General features: G+C 42.8%; 1 protein-coding gene and 1 non-coding gene across 2 annotated transcripts in view; both read left to right on the forward strand.

Annotated features, from left to right (window-relative positions):
• Nucleotides 1-1,805: 1,805 nt before the first annotated feature.
• The window catches only part of LOC101561082 (TSC22 domain family protein 1-like), a 38,346-nt gene continuing 19,021 nt past the window's right edge, over nucleotides 1,806-21,130 (forward strand). The window contains exon 1 of the mRNA XM_023703602.1: nucleotides 1,806-1,951. Coding sequence (XP_023559370.1) covers nucleotides 1,806-1,951 — 146 coding nt within the window. The remainder of the gene's footprint in view (nucleotides 1,952-21,130) is intronic.
• Nucleotides 10,190-10,295, forward strand: LOC111813263. Its single transcript, XR_002818566.1, has one exon. It is a non-coding gene; the product is annotated as a U6 spliceosomal RNA (small nuclear RNA).

A 21,130-nucleotide genomic window follows, 5' to 3' on the forward strand; every position in this document is an offset into this window, starting at 1 on the left:
CTAATCTCCCCCCCCAAAAAAAAATTACTAAGGAAATCTTATCATTTTAGGGCATGTGGACTCTAAGGGAAGTAATAATTCCTATTTCTCACTCCAACATGTTCTCTGTTTCCAGAGGAAAACTAGCGAAGGACCAGTGCCGTTCTGCTGGAAAGAGGTTGGCCCAATGTGGGGAGTGCTCAGGGCACGGGCCTGGCCGCTGCCTTCAGGCAGTGGGGGCCTCATGCGACAGGATGTCTCTCTCCCCTACTACAGTGCTGGTCTTCCCTCTCCACAGGATACCAGAGCCCTGGAATTCAGTCTCACCAGAAAGATTCTTCCAATCCTTGAGCCCAGTGTTTTCACGTCTGATCAAGGCTTCAACAACACTCGCTACATTCTTTGCTATCAGCTGCCCAATCCATTACCACTACTGGTAGCCTCCCAGTCTAGAGTTTCCTCACTGTTGAACACTTTTGGTCAGTAGCGATGCCCCACCCCCACCCACTGCCTTGTTTTCTTCTTCCTTCTGCAGGCACAAAGGCTAATGCAGTAAAGTAAAAAGACAACAAACTGCCACAGGCCCACCATCTATATTCAATTATTAACACATTTTTTTTGCCACGTTGGCTTAATCTACCTTCTTTCTTTTGTTTTTCACTTTGCTGAGATATTTTAAATCATCCCAGACAGATTATTTCACCTTTGGCTCTCTCAAAATACTGTCTTAAAAAAATAACCACAATGGCATTATCCCACCCAACAAAATTAACAACAATATTTTGGTATCATTGACTACCCAGTCTGTAATTAAGTTTCCCAAAGTGTCTTTCTATAGTTAGTTTATTTGAATCAGTAGCCAAAGTCCCCACATCATATTTGGCTAGCATTTAAGTTTAAAATTAATTTTCCCGTTCCTGAGTAGTTTTGTTTTGAATCAATTTTTTTTAAAAAAACAACATCAATAGCACCCTGTGGCAATAATTGATTAGAACGTTTAGGGGATTGTTGTTGATGACTGTTCTTCATCGAAATGAGAGGCAGTGTGGCAGTTGCCATTGTTTGTGTGTAGCTGATTTGGAGGCCATGTGGAGATAGTGACATCTGAGGCGACAAATAAATAGTCTTGGACTCATGTGCAGACCAGAGATAAAACTAATAATTACAATGAGCATGTATTTGATGTTCTGTGTGTACCAGGCATTGTTCTTAGGCTTTACATATAATTATCTCATTTTTAAAAGATAACTTCATTGGGAGATTTTCAGGTGCTAGAGAAATAGGAGGAGAGCGCCGCCTTTTTTGGTTGGGGGGCATTATCTAAGTAGGTCACAGAGCTCGTGAGTGTGTATGTGAGGCACCAGCTGAATTTTCTCTTCTACTGCCAGATATGAATAATGTAAAGGGAATGTTTTTGCCATTATAGGTCTCAGGAGACAAAAAGGGTACTAGTGACCCGTTAGTCCTTTGTCCTGAACAAATCTATGCCTTTCTCTCCCCCATTTTGTCCTGTGTCTTAAGTTGTGTGCAGAGTCCCCAAATGTCACATCCCTGGCAGCAGCCTGTGATTCATCGCTGGTGGTGGGGGCGGGAGGCTGCCTGGAGTTACGGAGCCTGGCAAGGCTTTCTCAGTGCTCCTGTGAGTAAGTGACATTATTATTCATCTGCTGTAACAAATTTGGTTTCTGATCCCTGAAATGGGATCGAAGGGCATATTGCAAAGCTTGGAGGGCACTGTGTTGTTAAATACTGTTTTCTACATGCCAGGTGCTCCCAGTTCTGACCTTGAAAACGGTTGCTGCTCATACACTCTGTGCAGCGGCACCATGGACGATGGGCCTGAATACAGAGAAACCTCTGAGAATAAAGGTCTCTCAGGGGACCGTGACTACTGGGAGACTGTGAAGATAAAGTCGTGGGCAGGCAAGACTGATGCTGAGAAACACAAGAACTGGACTCTAGACTCTAGTCTGTAAAATTAAGTAGATTTGAGGCAGTCCAAGGTCTGGTGCCTGCTTAGATTTGGGTTTTCTTTTCTTTTTTTGTGGTACCAGAGATTGAACTCAGGACCTTGTGCTTGCCAGGCAACACTTATTCCACTGAACTATCTCCCCGGGCCCCTGGCCTAGATTTGGAATCCTAGGTATAGAGTCCCACAGTAAATCTGAGAACCAAGCTGGAAGATGCCAACAAGATTAGGAATAAAACTAAGATAGGTGAGTTAAAATTGTCTCTCATTTGGCCCACTGAAGACCACAGGACTTGCCATCAGAGCAAGATTCCATATACCTTACAAGCACTGTTCTCTGAACCGAGTGCCTTCCCCAAGTGCTGCCCTTGGGGTCAGCAGACCTCCTCTTGCTGTGAATGTCTGTACAGAGCCAACCACTGCAGTGTGCCCAGGTCCATGAATGTGAAGGAAGAGTTGCTTATTACGGCTAGTTCTTGATCTTCTTCAGCACCTGAGAGACAAAGCAAGTTGTCCAGGTAAAACGGTGTGAGCTTCTACCATTTATTGCAGCTCTAGTTACTTCCTCCATTTAAATCTTCAAGGAAAAAAATACATTTTTGGGGCCCGGGAGATGGCTCAGTGGAATAAGCACTTCTCTGGCAAGCGCAAGGGCCTGAGTTCAATCCCCGGTTCCACCAATAAATAAATAAATTAATTAAATAAAATACATTTTTATGATCCATAAATGCCATTATCTTCTTTAGGGACACAAATAGAGATCCACAACTAAAATAAAAAGAAATTGAAATTCAAAGGGCTCACACTCCTAATGATCCCCTTCAGGGGTAGAAATGTTTAATGATAGCTTAGCTTATGGAAACCCCCAGAGACCAGGTTCCAAACAGTCTCAGCTGGGAAACCCAGGTCTTTTTCTTTTGGAAATTCTCAATGATAGGTTTTCAAAGCAGCTGATAAAACAGTTAATTATAGTGAGGTGTTTGGCTCTTCTGTAACATGCACTTTCTCCTGCTCTATGATTGGAGCTTCGTGTCATGTAACCTGAGCAAGGCTAGCTAATGGTGCCCTCCACACCCCCTTGGGCGAGAGCCTCCTTAAATTACAACATAGGTAGACCTTCAGATCAAAATGCAAAATCTAGCCTGAGCGCGTTCCTCTCAAGACCTCACATATCCATCCTCTGCTGCTCCTTCCCCTCCACCTCATTTTGCTCTAGTCACGTGGACCTTGTACAAGGCTGGCACAAACTTGGCACCAACCAAGTAGACCAAGTATGGCTGAACCTTGAGCTCAGAGACTCCACACTGAAGGAACATTAGAATCCCCTGAGGGAGTTGGCTGGGCCAGCCTGAGTTATAAGTGGGGCCTGAACATTTACATTTCTAAAGTATCCCCAGCTGATGTTAGTACTGTGGGTGTGACAGGGAACCACACTTCAGGAGCCACCACTGCTCCATTCTTCTGCTTGAAGCTGTTTCTCCATCTATTTGCATGAATACCTCCTTTAGGCCTTTACGCAGACCTTCTCAGTGTAACCCAGCCTGATCTCCCTGCTTTATGTTGCTGCCTACTCCTCCTCTGGTCATTCTTGACCACCTACCCTGCTCGTATTTGCTTTCCATAGCACTTATCTTCTAACATGCTGTACAATTTTAAAGTTATGTGTGGAATAATAGTCTCATTCCCTAGAAATAAACTCTCTGACCTTTCAGTTCCTTCACTTATGTGTCCTGAAGACCTAGAACAGTGCCTAGCACAATGGAGATGCTCAGTGAATATTTGCTGGATGGATGATGCTCAGTGAATATTTGCTGGATGGATGATTCAATACTTATTGTTCCTATAAATTACAAAGGTAAGACTGGCCAGATAGCTCAGTGGACTAAAGCACCTGCTTAGGCAGAATGCATGGACTGGGGTTCAGTCCCCAGCACCACAAGCCATGCTGGCCCCACCCTTGGTGCACACTGAGATGGTGATTGAGACTGGGTGTGGTGGCACAAGCCTGTAATCCCAGCGCTTGGGAGGCTGAAAACAGGAGGATCACTATGAGTCCAATCTGTCTAGTGAGACACTGTAGGCCCTGTACAAAATACATAATAGATAAATAAATGAATGAATGAATAAAAATTACAAAGGCAAGAATTCTGATTTCTTCACAGGCTTCAAAAGACATTGCTTCTGCCTCAGCCTCTGTTATTCCCTTTGTATGGTGTCTCCTCTCAAGTTTTTTCAGCCAGGTCCTTCTGACTCCTTTCTCAATGGCAGCTCAGCTCTTTCTAACTATCTCTCCATCAGTTGCCTGAGTGTTATTTTGATATCTTTGGCTTTAAAGCCTCTGAGTATAGAGACCATGCCCCGAATAAATGGCCAAATTGTAAGATCTGAAGAAATGCATGTGAAGTGACTGAACATTCCTTTCAAGGTACTATAAAGCATGTGTTGCAAAACAATAGCTCTTATATTCACATTTATAGAAAATCGACAATTTTCAAAGTCCTTTCACATTAAATTAATTCAATCCTCACAAGCATTCCTTGGGCTAGGTAGAAAAGGTATTATCATGTTCATTTGACATTTGGGAAAAGTGAATTCAGGTTAAATTTAGATAATAGTAGCTGCTTCATCAAGATTAAATTAGAAAGTCATGGAAGTTTCTGGCACAAAGCTGGAAAGCAAGATTTGTTCCTTTTCCCTGAGAGATCTTAGAAAAAGTCACTGAGATAAACTAGTACTGTGTTCTTACAATGTGCCAAGCACTTAATAAAATTTAAACTCTAAGGCCAACTCTAAGGCTCAGTGGCACAGTGCCTGCCTGACAAACGTGAGGTCCTGAGTTTGATTCCTGGTACCAACCCCCCTTACACTCCACCCCACCACACACACACACACACACACACACACACACACACACACACAAGCTCTATGTCTGTAAGTCTTAAACTACAATCCTGTGAACTAATGTTTATTCTCACTTCCCAGTGAGGTCACAGAAAGTCCCACAACTACCAAGTGATAGAGCCAGGGATTTGAACTGAGCTCTAAAATCTTGATCTTTTTTTTCCACTTCTATACAACACAATGGCTCTTTGGTGATACATTACCCACTTTTCTGTCACTGTGACAAAACCCCCTTGATACTCAAAAGCTTAAAAAGAGAAATGATTCATTTTGGTCTGTAGTATCAGATTTAATATATCATAGTCCCGTAAATTACAAAAGCACGATCCTAACTTCTTCCCATGCTTTGAGAGACATTTTCCCGCCTCAGTTCCCCTGTGCTTCCTTTACAGAAAACAGCCCCTCATCTCTCAGTCAACCCACAGTCACTTGGCCCTGCTGCCTTGGTCTTGTAGTGAAGCAGTACATATTGGCTGGGAGTGTGTGGCAAAGAAAGCTGCTTTCTTCACGACAGCCAGGAAGCAGAGAGAGAGAGAGAGAGAGAGAGAGAGAGAGAGAGAGAGAGAGAGAGAGCCAGAGCTCAATATATCATCTTCAAGGGCGTGCACCCCAATGCTGTAACATCCCTCTCAGGGGTGCCAGTTGCCAAAAGTTCTGGCTCATCCCAATAGCTCCACGGGCTGGGAGCCACACCTGAGAGGGACACTCAAGATCACACTGTGGCAGGTGGCTTAGAACTGGTGGTTTTTTTTTTTGTTTTTTTTTTTTTTATTCAGAGTCTAGGGCTTTTTTGTGTGTACCGAGCACTCATTGTGATGCCTTCCCTGTGCTAACTGCCTGAAAAAATAGGAACACTAATTCTCCTGGTTCAACTACAGGGCAGTTACTCCTCACAGTTCCTGCCTGGTATTATTTTCTCTGGCGTTTGCATACAGAGAATCATAAACAATTAGAGCTGAAAGGGACATTAAAAGTCATCAGTCTGCTTTGTGTTGCAAATAGACAAAAATGTAAGATCCAAAGAGGATAAATGCCTTGCTTATAAGCAAGACTAGGAACAGGAGGAAACCATGGTGCATTGTGTTCTCTGGGCTGACCTATATCTAGCAGGGTGCTCATGTGAAGACTTGTGAGTCAAGCTGGACGGACATGCAGGTTGTCTTGACATGGAATGCTGACAGATGATGCAGGCAGTAAGCAGCTGAAGTACCCTTTGCTACCCTTCCCTTCCCTCCTCAGTGGCTGCTGCACCTGCTCCAGTCTCCTGTCATAATTACCACACAGTAGTGAGGAGATTGAATCTGCATCACAGGGTGAAATTCATGCCTGGAGAAAAGCTGGATAGAAATAGCCAAAGCACTCATTGGAGCAGGATACAAAGGACAAAACTCAGAGGGACAAGGGACTGCAAAGGAAATCTCAGCCTTGCTGGCTGAGAACCTGAGCAGCTCCTGTCTGCAATAAGAGGCCCACGGTGTACTAACCGTATATGCAGGATGTAAGATTACAGCCACAAGTCCTTGGGTTCCTGAAGACATTTTCCTCTGAGACAGAAATCCTAGGATTTTTTTAAGTGTCCACAGAGGGCCAGGTATGGTTGTACATGCCTAAAATTCCAGCTACTCAGGAAGCTGATGCAAGAGATCACCAGTTTGAGGACAGCCTAATCAACTTCTTGAAACCCTGTCTCAAATAAAAAAAATTAAAAGGGCTGGATGTGTTGCTCAGTAGTAGAGCGTGTACCTAGTGTATGAGGCCCCACTTTCAATCCCATGTATTGGAAGGAAAATGTTCACAGAGGAGTCGTTGCTGCCCCTCTCTAGGAGCGAATAAGGACATGGAATTCACAACCACAGTGCTGAGGAATTTCCACTAAACGGGATACACAGCACTGACCATTCTCTGAGGTTCCATTTGACCTAGTTCTTGTGAGGACATTAAAGTGTAGTTAGTGTGGTATCTCTTAGGGCAAGTGCTGCTGTGGAGCACAGGGCAAATGCTGAATTGGCCAAAAATTGGAGGTGGAGTTTACCTGTCTCCCCAGTCTCTTAAGAAAAAAAAAAAAATCCCAGAAAGGCTTCCAGCAAATTCTTTGAAATGTTCTCAAGTTACTTTAAACTTTAACATTATGATTGTAGGAGCAGTTTTAAAAGCAGTGCCTCCACACCCTATCTCTTTTGCACTTTGTATAAGCTTGACCATGTTGTCAATAAAGTGAGGTCTAAAAGCTACTTCTCTACACTACGCTATATTTCAATATTTCAATGTGAAGCCTTGAAGCTTGTCAGGCACTCCCACCGCACAGAGTAGAAGCTTAATAAGTGCATGTTTAATTTCTCTTAAAAATTGCTTCCTTGTTTGAATGAAAAGTTTATCAAAAGCATACACCTAAGAAAAATCCTTTGAAAAGTTTATCTCTTATGCTCCTAGGCAAAACCCTTTGCTCAGCGTTGAGTGTGACAGTGTACGTCTCATGGCTAATGAATGCATTATAGCAGCAGAGGAAGCAGGAATGATGTATGGCCTTGTTCCTGGGGGTCTGTATTTCCTTGCTATGTCTTCCCTCCCCACGTCAGGATCTCCTGCCACCACAACAACTTCCACATACAACCTTGGCCATCTACCCATGCCCTGGCACAAGCAAGGGCCACCTGAGTACTTTTGCTCTGTGGATTTATCCAAGGGTAGATCCCTGCCAAATAATTACTTTCCAGGAAACATACGACTCTGTTCTGTTTCTGTAATGCAGCCAGAGTGGTGTGCCAAAGAGCTATGTGCAAAGATGGATGTTACTTGTTCGTGCCATTGTATCAGAGAAAAATACCCCGTCGGCTGTTTGCCCATTAATTAAATTGCCTCGTGAGGCAATGGGAGAGCAGGGAAAGGATGTCGGCAAGCTGTTTGTTCCCATGTTTAAATGAATTTATATTAAACTCTGAAAGGGGATTATGATTTTTTTTCTTCCTAGAAATTGAAACCATTTTATGAGTGGAAAGAGGAAAAGAAATGTGATTATGTGATTTCCTTTTTCTATTGGATTATTTTTACTGCTATTTGTCATCTTGATGTTTTCATTTAAAAGATAATCTTCCTTGAGAATAAAGGCTTGGATCTTATTTCAGGATGATTAGAAGACAGAGTTCTGGCCAAAGAATTGGAGACCTGCTGCTTCAGAACCATTAGAAGTAGAAACATGGATTTCACTTTCTCAAGCCAAGGCATCTGTTCTAAAAATATGATTATCAGGCCTGCCCTGTCCACCTTCTTCTGAGAGATAGTACTCAATGAGTGCTCTTTGAAAAACTACGAATGCCATGGGGTGATTTTCAATACGTTAAGAATTCAGCCCTTTGTTTTCTAAGAGACTGCTGAGATTGATAATAAACATTTTTCTCATTAGAAGGACTGGAAGCCAGGTTAACAACCTAAGAATCTTTTGCAGACAAGGCCTGAGGGCAGATGTGGCAGGAAGAGGAGGCAACGCACTGCCCCCAAGTGGTAATTTGGGCCTGATGCCTGGACAGTGGTGGACAGTGATGACCCAACTAGTGTGACCCTTAGTGAAAAAAACAAGAACAATCTAAGAAGAGGTCAGACTCATCTCTCATAAGAGCATTTCGATACCATCGAGAGAAACAAAATAATAACATGTTTTCACACTGTCAAATTGTAATCCAACTCACTGGCTTCCCTTTTTAAGGCCTGCCACTTTATATTCAATTCACTGCTCCGTTGAACACAATGAAGTGTTTAGATTCCATTAAGAAACCTCAAAGAAAACAAACCTCGGGCCTTTAGAATTAGCAGGGAAGTGCTTTAAAAGCTTCGCACAGGCTATCATTTGTGCATTCAGAAAACCATTAAGACTTCCTTCTCTGGAAATATGTGTGATTCTTTAGCTTCAGATTTTAAACATTAATATTTTCTTACAGTGACCTTTATCCTCAAGAACAAATTTCCCATGCCTCAATAGACAATGTAATCCATTTCTGAGATACTGAGATGGAGACCCGATTGATAATAGTCCAGTGACATAGCTGGTGGAAGGAAAAGGGAGTCAGGAGCTGGGAAAGTGGGGTGTATTTGACTTGGAGCACTTAGAGGTGCAGTAGAATGCTTGAGGGACTGCGCGGGCTGTGTGGCTGAGAAAGGTGCTGCAGCTGGGCAGTGGAGACACCAGAGGACCGGACCAAACAGCGGTGGAGACATCAGAGGACCAGACCAAACAGCAGGAAGCATCTTTGCCTCCTAATGCTCTTAAGAAACCAGACTTGGGGATGCAGTGGGCAAGTTGTTGGTTCTGAACCTTAGCTCTATCCCTAGCTGCATGACCTTAGGAGTCGGAGAGTGGTTTCTTCAGTCATCCAGAGACCAAAATTAACAGTAGCTCAAAGTCACTAGTCTTAAAGCTTCTGCTTAGACAGAGCACAGCGACCCAGTTGGATCTGTGCTGAGACAGCACTTGAGACTGGGTGTGGTAGCACACGTCTGTAATCCCAGCACTTGGGAGGCTGGAAACAGAAGAGTCACTACCAGTCCGATCTCCCTTGTGAGACTCTGGAGACCCTGGAGGCCCTGTAGACCCTGTCCTAAATACAGAAAAAAAGTCACCAGTCTATTTGGTAAGACTAATGTCCATTTCTTTACTCATCAAGCCTGATTTTAATAAATTCATAAATTCCTAGCTCTTCTTGGAAAGAAGAAAGTAGTATACTAAGTGCCTTTGTAAGGAGAAGGGCCTTTAGAGCCACACTCACAGGGTTCAAGCGCCAGCCTCACTACCTGCACTAGGTGCCCACCTCCCTTTGCTGCACTAGGAGTGAACCCAGGACCTCATGTGTGGCAAACAAGCCCTCTACTACTAAGCTGTATCTCAGCCTTTGTTCCCCCATATTTTAAAACTTATGAGACAGGTCTTGTTAAGCTGTCCTGGCTAGCTTGGAACTTCTGGGCCTCCTGCCTCAGCTTCCTGAGTAAGCGGGATTACAGGAAGGTGTCACTGCACGCACTTCACTGGTTTCTTATCGTCTCTCTAAGCCACAGTTTCTTCATCTGTACCTGGCACAGAGAAGGCAGGCAATAAATGGTGGGATATTATCTGCATCCTTGATATTTGGGACAGGATGGTGTGACTTCTGATCAAGGTGGGCAAGGGTGGGGGATCAAAACATCACTTGGATAAAACATTGAAAGGTCTTTCACAGACTATTTGACCTTCATATCTCTATTGCTGAGAAATAGAATTACTGTAGAACCTTTTATTCCTAATCACAAAAATGATACCTGAACACACAATAAAATTTTGATATCTTATACTGGCATAGAAATAGCCATTGTTGGGCTTGCTTTGGCAGCGCACACACTAAAAATGGAATGATGCAGAAGATTAACATGGTCCCAGCGCAGGGATGACCTGCAAATTCACAAAGCAGTCTATCAGTTTTTTAAAATAAAAGAATGAAAAAAATAGAAATGGTGGCCATTGTTATTAATTATCAAAATGTATGAATATATTTTGAACAAAACTGAATTCATACTGTGTAAGTTTTATAATCAATGTTTTCTTTAATAATGTGGTATGAACACTTTGAAATTTGTTCTTTAACAACAAATGCTTATCTCTTGACATATTTTGCTGTTGGATTAATAATTTACTCTATAGCCATCACTAAATATTTAGATTATTGAGTTTTGCCTTATGTAAATTATGGTGGCTACGTCTTAATTATAAAAGTCGCAGTTGAGAAAAATAGGAAGATTTTAAGTCTTCTGATTCACGTTGCCAGATGTCCCACTTGAGAAGTAGCAACAGTTTACATTCTGCTAGCAGTATTTTAAAAAAAATCAATTTTTTAAAATACTATAAAAATGTTTACCAATTTGACAAACGAAATTGAGATCACACTCTCTTTGATTTTCATTCATTTTAATCTCGTTCTTTTAGGTTTTGCATCTCCTGAACTTCTAGTGAGTTTTAAATATGTCTATTGGCCACTTGCTTTTATTTTTGGTGACCTTGCTATTCACCTAATTCTTCGCCCATCCTTGTGGAGATGTTCTATTTTTTTTGTTGTTGTTGTTGTTGTTAGAGCTCTTATTCACTGGATATCAATCTTTTGTCTTTCTTATATGTTAAAAAGTTGAAAGAGGCTTGAAGCCTTCATTTCCCAATTCTCATAGTACTGAAATTAAATGAAAGAAGACGAATACATACAGAGTTTATCTTTGTTTGTTCCTTTTCCTCTCTCTCTCTCTCTCTCTCTCTCTCTCTCTCTCTCTCTCTCTCTCTGATATATTGAGAATCAAACTCAGGACCTTATTCCTGCGAGACAGATGCTATGCTGCTGAGCTATATCCCTAGCCCCTACAAGTTTATTTCTCCAATTTTCTACATGGGATATACTTACATTGCAGTTATTGTGTACTTTTCCTCCCAAGTAGGTAGTAAGTTCCTTGGTGGACAGAAATACTTCATTTATCTCCCATGGTAGTCAATAAATACCTGTCAAATAAATAAACGGGTAAAATTATTTTTTCATTTTATTTGACCACAAAAGGTTTAAATTCTCAGTGATCTCAGTGATATTTTCCTATGTGACTGCCACTGTGGTTTTGGTTAACTGATCTAGGAGGGAGACGAATTAGTTTAAGAAATTAGTTTTAGATAAGGCAGGTGGTAGTACTCAGGTCAAATCATAGAAAGCAATCAGTGTCTTCTGCTCTGAAGCTCTCAAAAAACATCAACAATGAACTCCCTTGTCCCCATAAAGCTTTACTCCAGACTTGCCTATGAGGTATAGAAATCCACTGACACACAGCACAGGAATGTGTCACAACTGCCCTCTCAGCCTACAGCTAGGCAAAATCTCATTCAAATAAAAATTTTGTTCTCTACTTTTTTTAAAGAAAAATCAATCAACTTGTCATTGCTGTCACTAATGTTGATAAAGAATCAGGACCTTAGACTTCTGATGGGTACGACATCCCAGCAGCTAGGGATAAGAGAGGGAGACGGACAGAGAAAGTGATCTATCAGCACCTGCTGCCCTGCTGGCTCCACATGGCTATGTGAACTTCATTCCCAAGAACAGAGGAAAAAGGGAATTACTAGGCTTACTTTTTATCTTGGCTTATTAGGAATGCAGCAAGTGGAATCCTACATGTGTACGATGAGGCACTGGTAACTATCACAGGGAGTGGTCAACACAGGTTAATTGAGTTTTTTGTGAGACAAAGGTAACTGCTAAGTAATATTGAAAAGTGATTCCAAAATAATATTTTATTTTAAAAAATCAGGGTCATATTTGTCAGTGTATTAGAACCAACTATTATAATAATTTTGCCTCAAATGGAAATGAATTAGAAATCAAACACTTGGAGAATAAATTCCAGATGTGGGCAGTGACCCATTGGGTATTCAGAACATGCCATGCTGTAGGCAGCTAAGCTGGTCATTGGGAGACTGGAATATTGACATACCCTTGAAGGGCTCTCTCTTTTCCTAAATAACAGATCATGCTTTCTTAGAAAAGTGCTTTGTGACATTCTTATTGATCAGCCTTAAAGAGAGCAGAGTAGTTGGGAAGGGCCGGGGCTAGGCTGAAGCCAGACAACTCCCCAGGTTGATGGAGATTTGTCAAGTGCTCCCTGCATTTGGGAGGGTACTTGTGGATCAGACTACAGTTCCAAAGCCACCTGGAGTGGCTGCATGGTATGGTTCTTCTAGTCTGCTCCTCTCAATCTTTTTCCTCTTTCTCATATCTTCCCCTTGACACCTTTCCTGTCCAACTTGCTACAGTATTTTCAATTTCCTTACTTTGCAAAAAAAAAAAAAAAAAAAGTATTATATTGTCAAATAAATCACTATGTTCAGCTGGCATATCAGAGATATTGCAGAGAATATCTTTTGTCTCTGGACAGAAGACACTTTAGAAAATCTCACCCCATTATCTTCCAGGTAATTTGTCTTTTGAATAGCGAATCCCAAATGGCAAGTACAAAAAGGAATGGTTCATTTGGAAGACATAGTAATAGTGTAACTTTATTTTCTTAGGATATTAATTAGTGATATTCTAATTGCTGAATTTAAATCATGTAAAATGGTGGATATAACAGTTGCTTTTTGAAAAGATTTGCACATATTTTATTTTCCCCAAATGGCGACTTCTACAATTCCTTTAAGTGTTAGAGAAAAGTCTGCAGTTTCCCAGTGCTTTTGCCTACATTTTCTCGTTATGTGCGAAGGCATACTAGGTATGTGCTTTCCCACACTTTCTAAATGAAGATCCCCAGTCAGGGTCGGTGACTTAGTCAAGGTCATCCAGATCCCCACAGCCCAGTTTTGCTCTCTGCTAGCTCTGTGCAACTCTATAGCTCCACGCTGCCTTCTGTTGTTTAAAGCAAAATGGAAAACATCGTGTTACCCTTGGTGTACTTGTGGCACAGTATTTGGCTTAGTTTTGCACCTAGGCACCCTTTGAAATGTGATTCTGAGCTGGGAAAAAGGCTATTTTAATACACCCAGAGAGGCTTAGTTCATTTTTCCTAGCCTGTGCCTGTGACTAAGAGAACACGATGTCTGAAGGAGTTGTTCCTTCAGTACTTTGATGATTTTGATGATGTTCACTTTGCTTTTCTCTTCTAAAATCATGAAAGGAGGGATAACTGACTTTCTAAGTATGTTGTAAATAAGTAAAAACTGTTTAGGAAAGGCAGGTTGGCTAAAACTTATTTTTAAAAAGATGATAAATGAAGGAATGCTACTTTCTCTTAATTCAATAAGAGGAAAGAGTTGTACTAATAGTGTTTGGACAGGATATCATGCCTGCATCTTGTACTATGAATAACCACTACGAAGACAACCATATGCAATGTACTAATTCTTGTAATTGTCCTATTAACCTGTTTTGAAACTGTCTTATTGCTATTTGTTTCTCAATAAAATTAATTTTAAAAAATGAAGAAATGCTTCCCGTAAGTTTTGAGTCGGAGGCCACTTATATTCCTCAATAAAAAGTACTGGGAAAAATTAACACATCTTTCATAAAAAAGACCAGAAAAGTTAGAAAACCTTACTTCTGTCCTGGGAGCAGGACTGCCTCAGGCCGGGTGGGGAGCCTAAGTGGACAAGCTACCACTGTGAATCCATGACAGGAAAGTTGGAAAGACAAGGCAGCCGGCGTCAGGAGCTGCTCTCTACTCCTCAGGAAATGTATCCTAAAACACAGCATACCACAGCAACTGCTGATGTGGGATTACTAAGTGTATTAATGTTACCAAGATCAGTTTCCTCATAGAGACATTTCCTGGCTCCACATAGCTTTAAAGTATTTAAGACGGTGGAAAAGTTTATGATCAATCATGACAAAGGCACAATCATCGCTGATGCTGTGCTTAGTAATTGAGGTAAGATTTGACCAGGTTATTTTTAGGTCTTCCAAAGTACAGAATCCCAAACCGCACAGCATTAAACAAATGGGGTTTCCAGCAAACGAGGGTGAGAATTTTGTCAGAATTCAGGTTCACCTTGGGCTCAGGAATTCTCACCTCCTTGGAATCACTGACATCACAGGCATATTTTCTAAATTGAGAATTTCAGTCTCTTGTTTAATTTTTGAAGGCTTTAAAAAAAGAAAAACTAATAACCTGTTATATGCCTATTATTATGTGGCAGCTGTAGAGTACAAAAAGCCAAGTGGGTGACTCCTGTCCTTTGAACATCACTCACTTGCTGGTCCCTGTACGGCCCCACCCCCGCCCCAGTGGGGCGGGAGAGTCACGGTGTAGAGAGCCTGAGAGAGTTACCCTGTAATAGCGGAGCCTCAACGCAGGCAGAAAGTCTCCCTCTCCCAAGCCAGTGTTTGCTCTTTCCCTGAACTCCTGGAGCCCTCACTGCCTGCTCTACACATTTATAACTTGGCATATCCTCTCTGGCTTGGATAATTACCTTTTACATCCTATCTCTGGGAGTGAATAAAAATACCATCAGTGAAGGCACATCATTTCTTTTCTGTTGTTTTTCAAATTTTCCTGATAGGGCACTGCCTACCAAATAGGTATGCAAAACAATTCTGTTGATAGGTTTATGACTCATAATCTCCCAGTGTGTGGAGACAGGCACTCTGCTGCGTTGGGGCAGCAGAGCTCTCCAGCCTCTGGTTTAAGGTCCCTGTTGGACTGTGGACTCGCGTGCGTGCAGTCTCTCAGAGCTCTCAGGGCAAGGTCAGGGAAGAGAACGTATGTTTACTTTGGGGCTCCATTTCAATGTCTGCTCCCTCTTCTTATCTGTAACTATCATCCCAACCAGTGGCAAGGACATACTTAAGAATTATGAGGATTCACGAGGCCTGAGCATTGTAGCTTAATGGAATGCCAAGCCCAGCTCCAAGAAGGCCAAGGAGATAAGAGGTAGAAAATACAGCTTCTAGGTAAGGAGGGGCCCTCTTTCCCACCTGAGAGGTTCAGTCTGCGGTCAGCGCCATCTTATTGCCTCATTAATGGGACTTGATTCAGCTTTGCGAGGGGAGGAAGGGAGATGATCCTGGTTCCTGCTTACAAATGAGGTTCTTTCCCTGGGAGAGCTGACAATGCAGAGGAAAGGGGAGCAGGGGAGCAGGGAACAGTGACAGCATGAAGTTACCTAGGAGAGGCAGAGAGGAGCCGACTCAGTGGAAAGGAGATCAGAGGGGATAAGAAAGTTATCTCAGGGGAGGTGCGGCCATTTTTGCCAGAGAGCTCTTGTAGAAAAGATCCAATTGCATGGGAGAAAATATTAGGGGAAGTTTTACCTGACTCCACAGAAAGCTTTGCTGAGTTAAGGGGTAAGTACAGTAATAGCTTTAAATTCTGATGACCTAAGGAGTGCGCGAAGACTCAGGCTACACAGGGAGGTGATAGGCACAGACGTAAGGGCCATGGGTTTGGAGTAGAAGGAGCTTGATTCAAATCTCAACCGTATATCCCTGGCCAATTCCTATCCCTGAGACTGAATTCCTCACCTGCAAAAGTATCTACCACAAAGCGCTGCACAGAGAAGATTAAATGAGGTAATAGAAGCAGTTAATACAGACCCTTAAATTGTAGTTCCAGCCATATGAAAAGATGGGATATTTCTTAATCTCAGCTTAGGCAATTCTGGCTTTGGAATGCCCTGGGGCTGCCGACTAGAGACAAGACAGACAGAAATTCCTCCTGGAGGGACCAGCTGATGAGTTTCTAGGATCCATGGTGTCTAATATTGCATTTGAAATTATTTCTTGCCCCAGGCAATAGTAGCTCTGTCTGTTCTCATTAGCCACTATGACTCCACAAAGTCTGTTATGCGGAACTGCTTTGTGTTAGTGATGCTTTTCAACAGAGAGGAGACAGGCTAGGCCTGAGCCTTAGCTACCTTCAGTGGGAAGAGAGCAAGTGGCAAGGGCTGAGCGCAAAGCAGGATTTCAGAGCCACCATGACAGATGTGTTAAAGAGGGCAATGATGTTTCCATGGTGAGCAGCAGAGGAAGAGGCCCCAGGACAATGGATGTGGTGGTATCCAGGTTGCCAAGCATATTCACAGTCATCAGAGATAAAAGAAGCCCAGAAATACCTCTAGTTACCGAGCTAATAAGACCAGAGCTGAGGAATTGAGAGGATGGCTTTCTTGGGCCTTCCGTCCAGTAGTAGTAGTTTATCACTTCTGATCACATTAGATGACTTACCTAGAGTCCCTCTTGAGCATTCTAATTATTTTTTTTTAACATTTATTTATTGTGTGTGTGTGTGTGTGTGTGTGGCCGGCTCAGCCCACCAGGGGGCGGGGCTGGCTGGCATGTGGTGCTGGGGGATGGAACCGCATTCCCTGTGCTTTGCCAAGCTTGTTCCAAGTACACCTACTTTAGACCACTGAGCCATCTCTCCAACCCCTCTAATTAGTTTTTATTCACTAAGTTTGTAAAACTAGCATACTGATAGTTAGCTGTGGCTCTTCCTTTGAGTGGCAGGAAGGTCTCCCCAGGTCACCAGCCTCAGGCAGAGGCTAGATGCAAATTAATAATAGGACAAATACGGAACTATTTCTTTTAGGGTGCTCTTGTGTTGCATCCAGGGCTGCACCGAGATCAATGACTGGCTGCCCAGTACCTACCATGAAATAATTCACAAGACCCCTCGCATGATATCCCAGCCATGATGGCCCCTACCCTGACTCTGGCCCACCCCTGGGGCAGTGTCCTCATACACCCAGGTCACCCTCACATTTGGGCAGGAACAGGACTCTTGTTCTTTTCAGGCTATGAGTTCATTTTGTGGCATGGTTGAGTCCCCCCACTGGGCCCATAACGTCTTCTCCATGATAAGCTTTTCTGTCTGCAGCAAGTGCTGAACAGCTGCCATCCGTCATTTCCTGACTCTTAAATAAATAAACTTGGTTCATCCTCAGGGGTAGCTTGAAAGCCTTCGCAGGCATCCATCCAGTCTCCACAACTTCCCCACTCGTTCATTTTGCTACTTGTCTATTGTTATTTTCCCTGTCCTCTTCCTTCCCAGCTTTAGCTACACACATCAGCTTCTGTCCTTCCTCTTGGAACTGATTCTTCTGACTCCTACCTACCTCAGCACCCTTTCGGCCAAGTTCCCAGCCTTCCTCCACCTCAAACACCCAGGCCTGGATGGAAACATGTGAAATTTTAAGCTGTGAGAAATACATGAGCTATAAACTTCAAGTTTAAAAATCACAATTTATTTAAACATAAAATCCAACAAATTAAATTATGTGAACACTTTTTGGGCATCAGATATCCTCTTGCCCAAATATTTCAGAGGCCTGATATGCTGAGAGCCTGGGGTGGCTGTCCAGGGGTGAAGCACACACACTCCTTCCTAGCCCTGTGCTCTGCACCACACCTCACCTATGAGGACCAACCAGCTGCTTCAGCTGTGGCCACCTGGCCCAGCCTCCCCCTGAGAGGCCGAGGCCACCACAGCTGGGGGCTCCTCACCACAGGCCTTGCTTCTTACCCACCTCTTCTCCTCCCTCCTCTTTATCTGAGGCACTGTATATCTCTTTGGTCCCTTCAACTCACTCTCATTGAATTCCTTCCTACTCATTGTGTCTTTCAACAAAGACAGGGCCAGCCAAATAGCTCAGCAAATTAAAGTGCCTGCTTAGGCAGACACAGAGGCAAGGAATTTGATACCCGGGCCTCCCCAGTTGGCCTCAACCCCAGAGCATGCTGAGACGGCAACTGAGACTGGGCATGGGGGTGCACACGTGTAATCTCAGCTCTTGGGAGGCTGTAAACAGGAGGATTGCTATGAGTCCAATCTACATAGTGAGACCCTGTAGACCCTGTCCTAAAATACAAAACCAAACCAACCAACCAACCAACCAACCAACCAACCACCACCAACAACAACAACAAAAAAAAAAACCCAAAGATATCTAAACCACCCAGTGATAAGCACTACATTAGAGGTAGGTATCAATTCTACTTAATGGCCACTCCCTCCTTCAGCCAGGCCAGCATCCCTCTGATACTAGGGACAGAGATAACAATCTAAATAACAGGCTGCCGCAAGTGTTCTAAGCCCAAGCAAATGTCCACCGGTCACCTGAACACCCATCATTTTTCAGTGCAAGACTGTGAATGCCAGTTGACAAGGTTATGCATAATTTATCCTCTAATTGATGTGACCAAAGACCATGAGAAAAATAACAGAAGATCTCCCTCCTTGCAGGTCTTCTTCTCCCCAACCCACTCCATCTGCTTTTTTTTTTTATTAAATTGAATTCACATTTAGACTGACTTTTTCTTTATAAGATTATTTTGCAATGAGTCACCTAAAGAATCACATACAAAGAGTGCCGGAAATCTGTCCACACACTAAAGACCAGAGAAGCCAGCTGAGTGGACTGACTTGTAGGCATGACTCCAAGCCTCTAATTCGTGTCTTCATTCTTTGGGGCACAATCCTCTCTAAACTTCCTAGATCTTCCTTTCAATAAAATCGAACTATTAAACGATTTAGGGCCCTGTTTTTAATTATTTGTTTCCACTGTGCACACTTTCCTCATGACAGCCCGCTACCCATGTACAGGAAGTGTCATGCTTGCTTGACGCGCACGCAGCCCTTCCAAAACGCTCTTGCTGCCTAACAAGGCTGTCTGTATTCTTGACTTCCTCTCTTCATTTCCCTACTTTTCCTCTAACTTACTCCTTTATTTTATTCTTTTATTTTTTGCATTTTAGGGAAGAGTCTACAGGGTGTTCCGGGTCTCATTACTAGACCTGAGTCATAGTGATCAGGCGCGCGCCCCCACGCCCAGTCTCAATTGCCGGCTCAGCGCGCCCCGGGGGCGGGGCCGGCAGGTCAGGGCCAGGAATTGAACCCCCAGACCCTGTACTCTTTTAATTGATTTATTTTATTTCTTTAAACCATGATACCTTTGAGGCAGTCTCTTCAGAATCCCATGCTGGTTCATCCCACTCCCCTCCATGACAAAAACGTGGGTAACAGGAGACAAGGGCACTCAAGCAGCCTAATATTTTGAAGAAGATTAAGAAATTTTACTCCAGAAGAGACATTTTAATTGTGTCATGACAATGAGATTCTTGGGGTGTGGGGGCAAGGGGTTGGATTAGATAGAGGAGGCAAAACGGACAATATGGGGGAACATTCCAGTTTCCTAGGGTGGCTACAACAAACGTATCACAAGCAGAGTGGCTTAAAACAGGATATTTATTGTCTTGCAGTTCTGCAGGCCAGAAATAAAAAAAAATTAAGGTGTTGACAAGGCTGTGCTCTCTCTGCAAGGATAGGAAAGTGCCCTCTCTGCTTCTCCGAGCTCCCAGTTTGCTGGCGGTCTTCAGCTTCTCTGCGGGCCATGCTGATCTCTACGTGTGTAGCCACGTCGTCGTCTTCGCAGTGTCTCTCGTTCCCTATGGGCCCTCCCTTATCCAGTATGACCTCATCTTAACTGATTACAGATGCAATGACCCTGTTTCCAAGTAACGTCATGGTTCTGAGGTACTGGGGACTTAGACGTCAATATACCTTTTTAAAGGGACATAATTCAACCCACAGTGATGGAACATACCTATTCTGAGAAAAGCCAACAGTTCAATTTGATGGGAAAGTTGGGTGAGATTAGGGACTGGTGGAAAACATAAAAAACCCAGCAAGTAAAATATTTGGAGAGCAAAACTATGGACTAAGAAGCTTAATTTTAACATGGAAAACATGTTTGCATCTCTCATTTTGTAGTAGTTTACAACTTTTTTTCTTTTTGGTCACTGATCAAAGGTAAAACAGTTACCACAGAGGTGAGCTAATGATGTTTACTCTGTCACTCTCTCACTCACTCAATAACATTTAAAGAGCACCATGTATAAAGTCCATTCTTACATCATTGGGTTTCAATGACCAATAGGGCAGATATGACTTCTGCTGTGCTGGAAAATGACACAAAATGTGATCTCTCTAGTCTTCAGTCACAACCTTCCTTATGACAACAATTATAAGGAATTCCGAAGTAAGAAAATGAAAAACAGGCAAGGGACAAAATTATGAAACAGGAAATCACTTCGAAAGCAGAAAAAAATTAGACCATCCTCGAGTGGGTGACAAGCCTATTCAAACCTTTTCCTATGTCAGGCCAAAGCCCTTTGTGGTAGCAGATAACTAACTCCTGCACAATGCTAAGGTATGCTTGGCATTCCTATAGTGAAAACAGCCCTCAAATGACCCTGCTGGAAGGAGACAATATAACACATTGTCCAATACTCAACCAGCAGCTGAAATTTAAGAGACATGGTGAGAAATACAGTTACCTCTCCCATGCTCCGGGAATAACTGCGCCATGCCCGGACAAGCACACTGTATTGGAGGCAAGCCTTCGACTCTAATCTGCAGCATACTTGGTGGAAAATTATGAACTGTCCCAAGTTTCCATAGGAAAAAAGTGTTACTGACGTGTGACTCAGTGCAATTACAGCCACTAAAGTTAATGTTTTCCCTAAACCACATATGGTCTCTGAATTGAGCTATCTCTGCAGAAATTATGATCTAGCTCTATTAAATATTGCATAGAATTGCCTCTCAAAGTGCCAAGTAATTTCAACTGTAGATAATAACACACACCTATAATCCCAGCCCTCTGGGAGGCCACAGAAAGAGGATCATAAGTTCAAGCCCAGGCTGGGCAATTTACCAATTTAGCAAGAGACTATCTCAAAATGAAAAAATAAAAACAGGTTGCAGGACATAGCTCAGTGCAGAGGCCCTGGGTTTGATTCCCCAAAA

The sequence above is a fragment of the Octodon degus genome, unplaced genomic scaffold, assembly GCF_000260255.1.
Source record: "Octodon degus isolate 3935 unplaced genomic scaffold, OctDeg1.0 scaffold00176, whole genome shotgun sequence".
Taxonomy (NCBI): Eukaryota; Metazoa; Chordata; class Mammalia; order Rodentia; family Octodontidae; genus Octodon; species Octodon degus.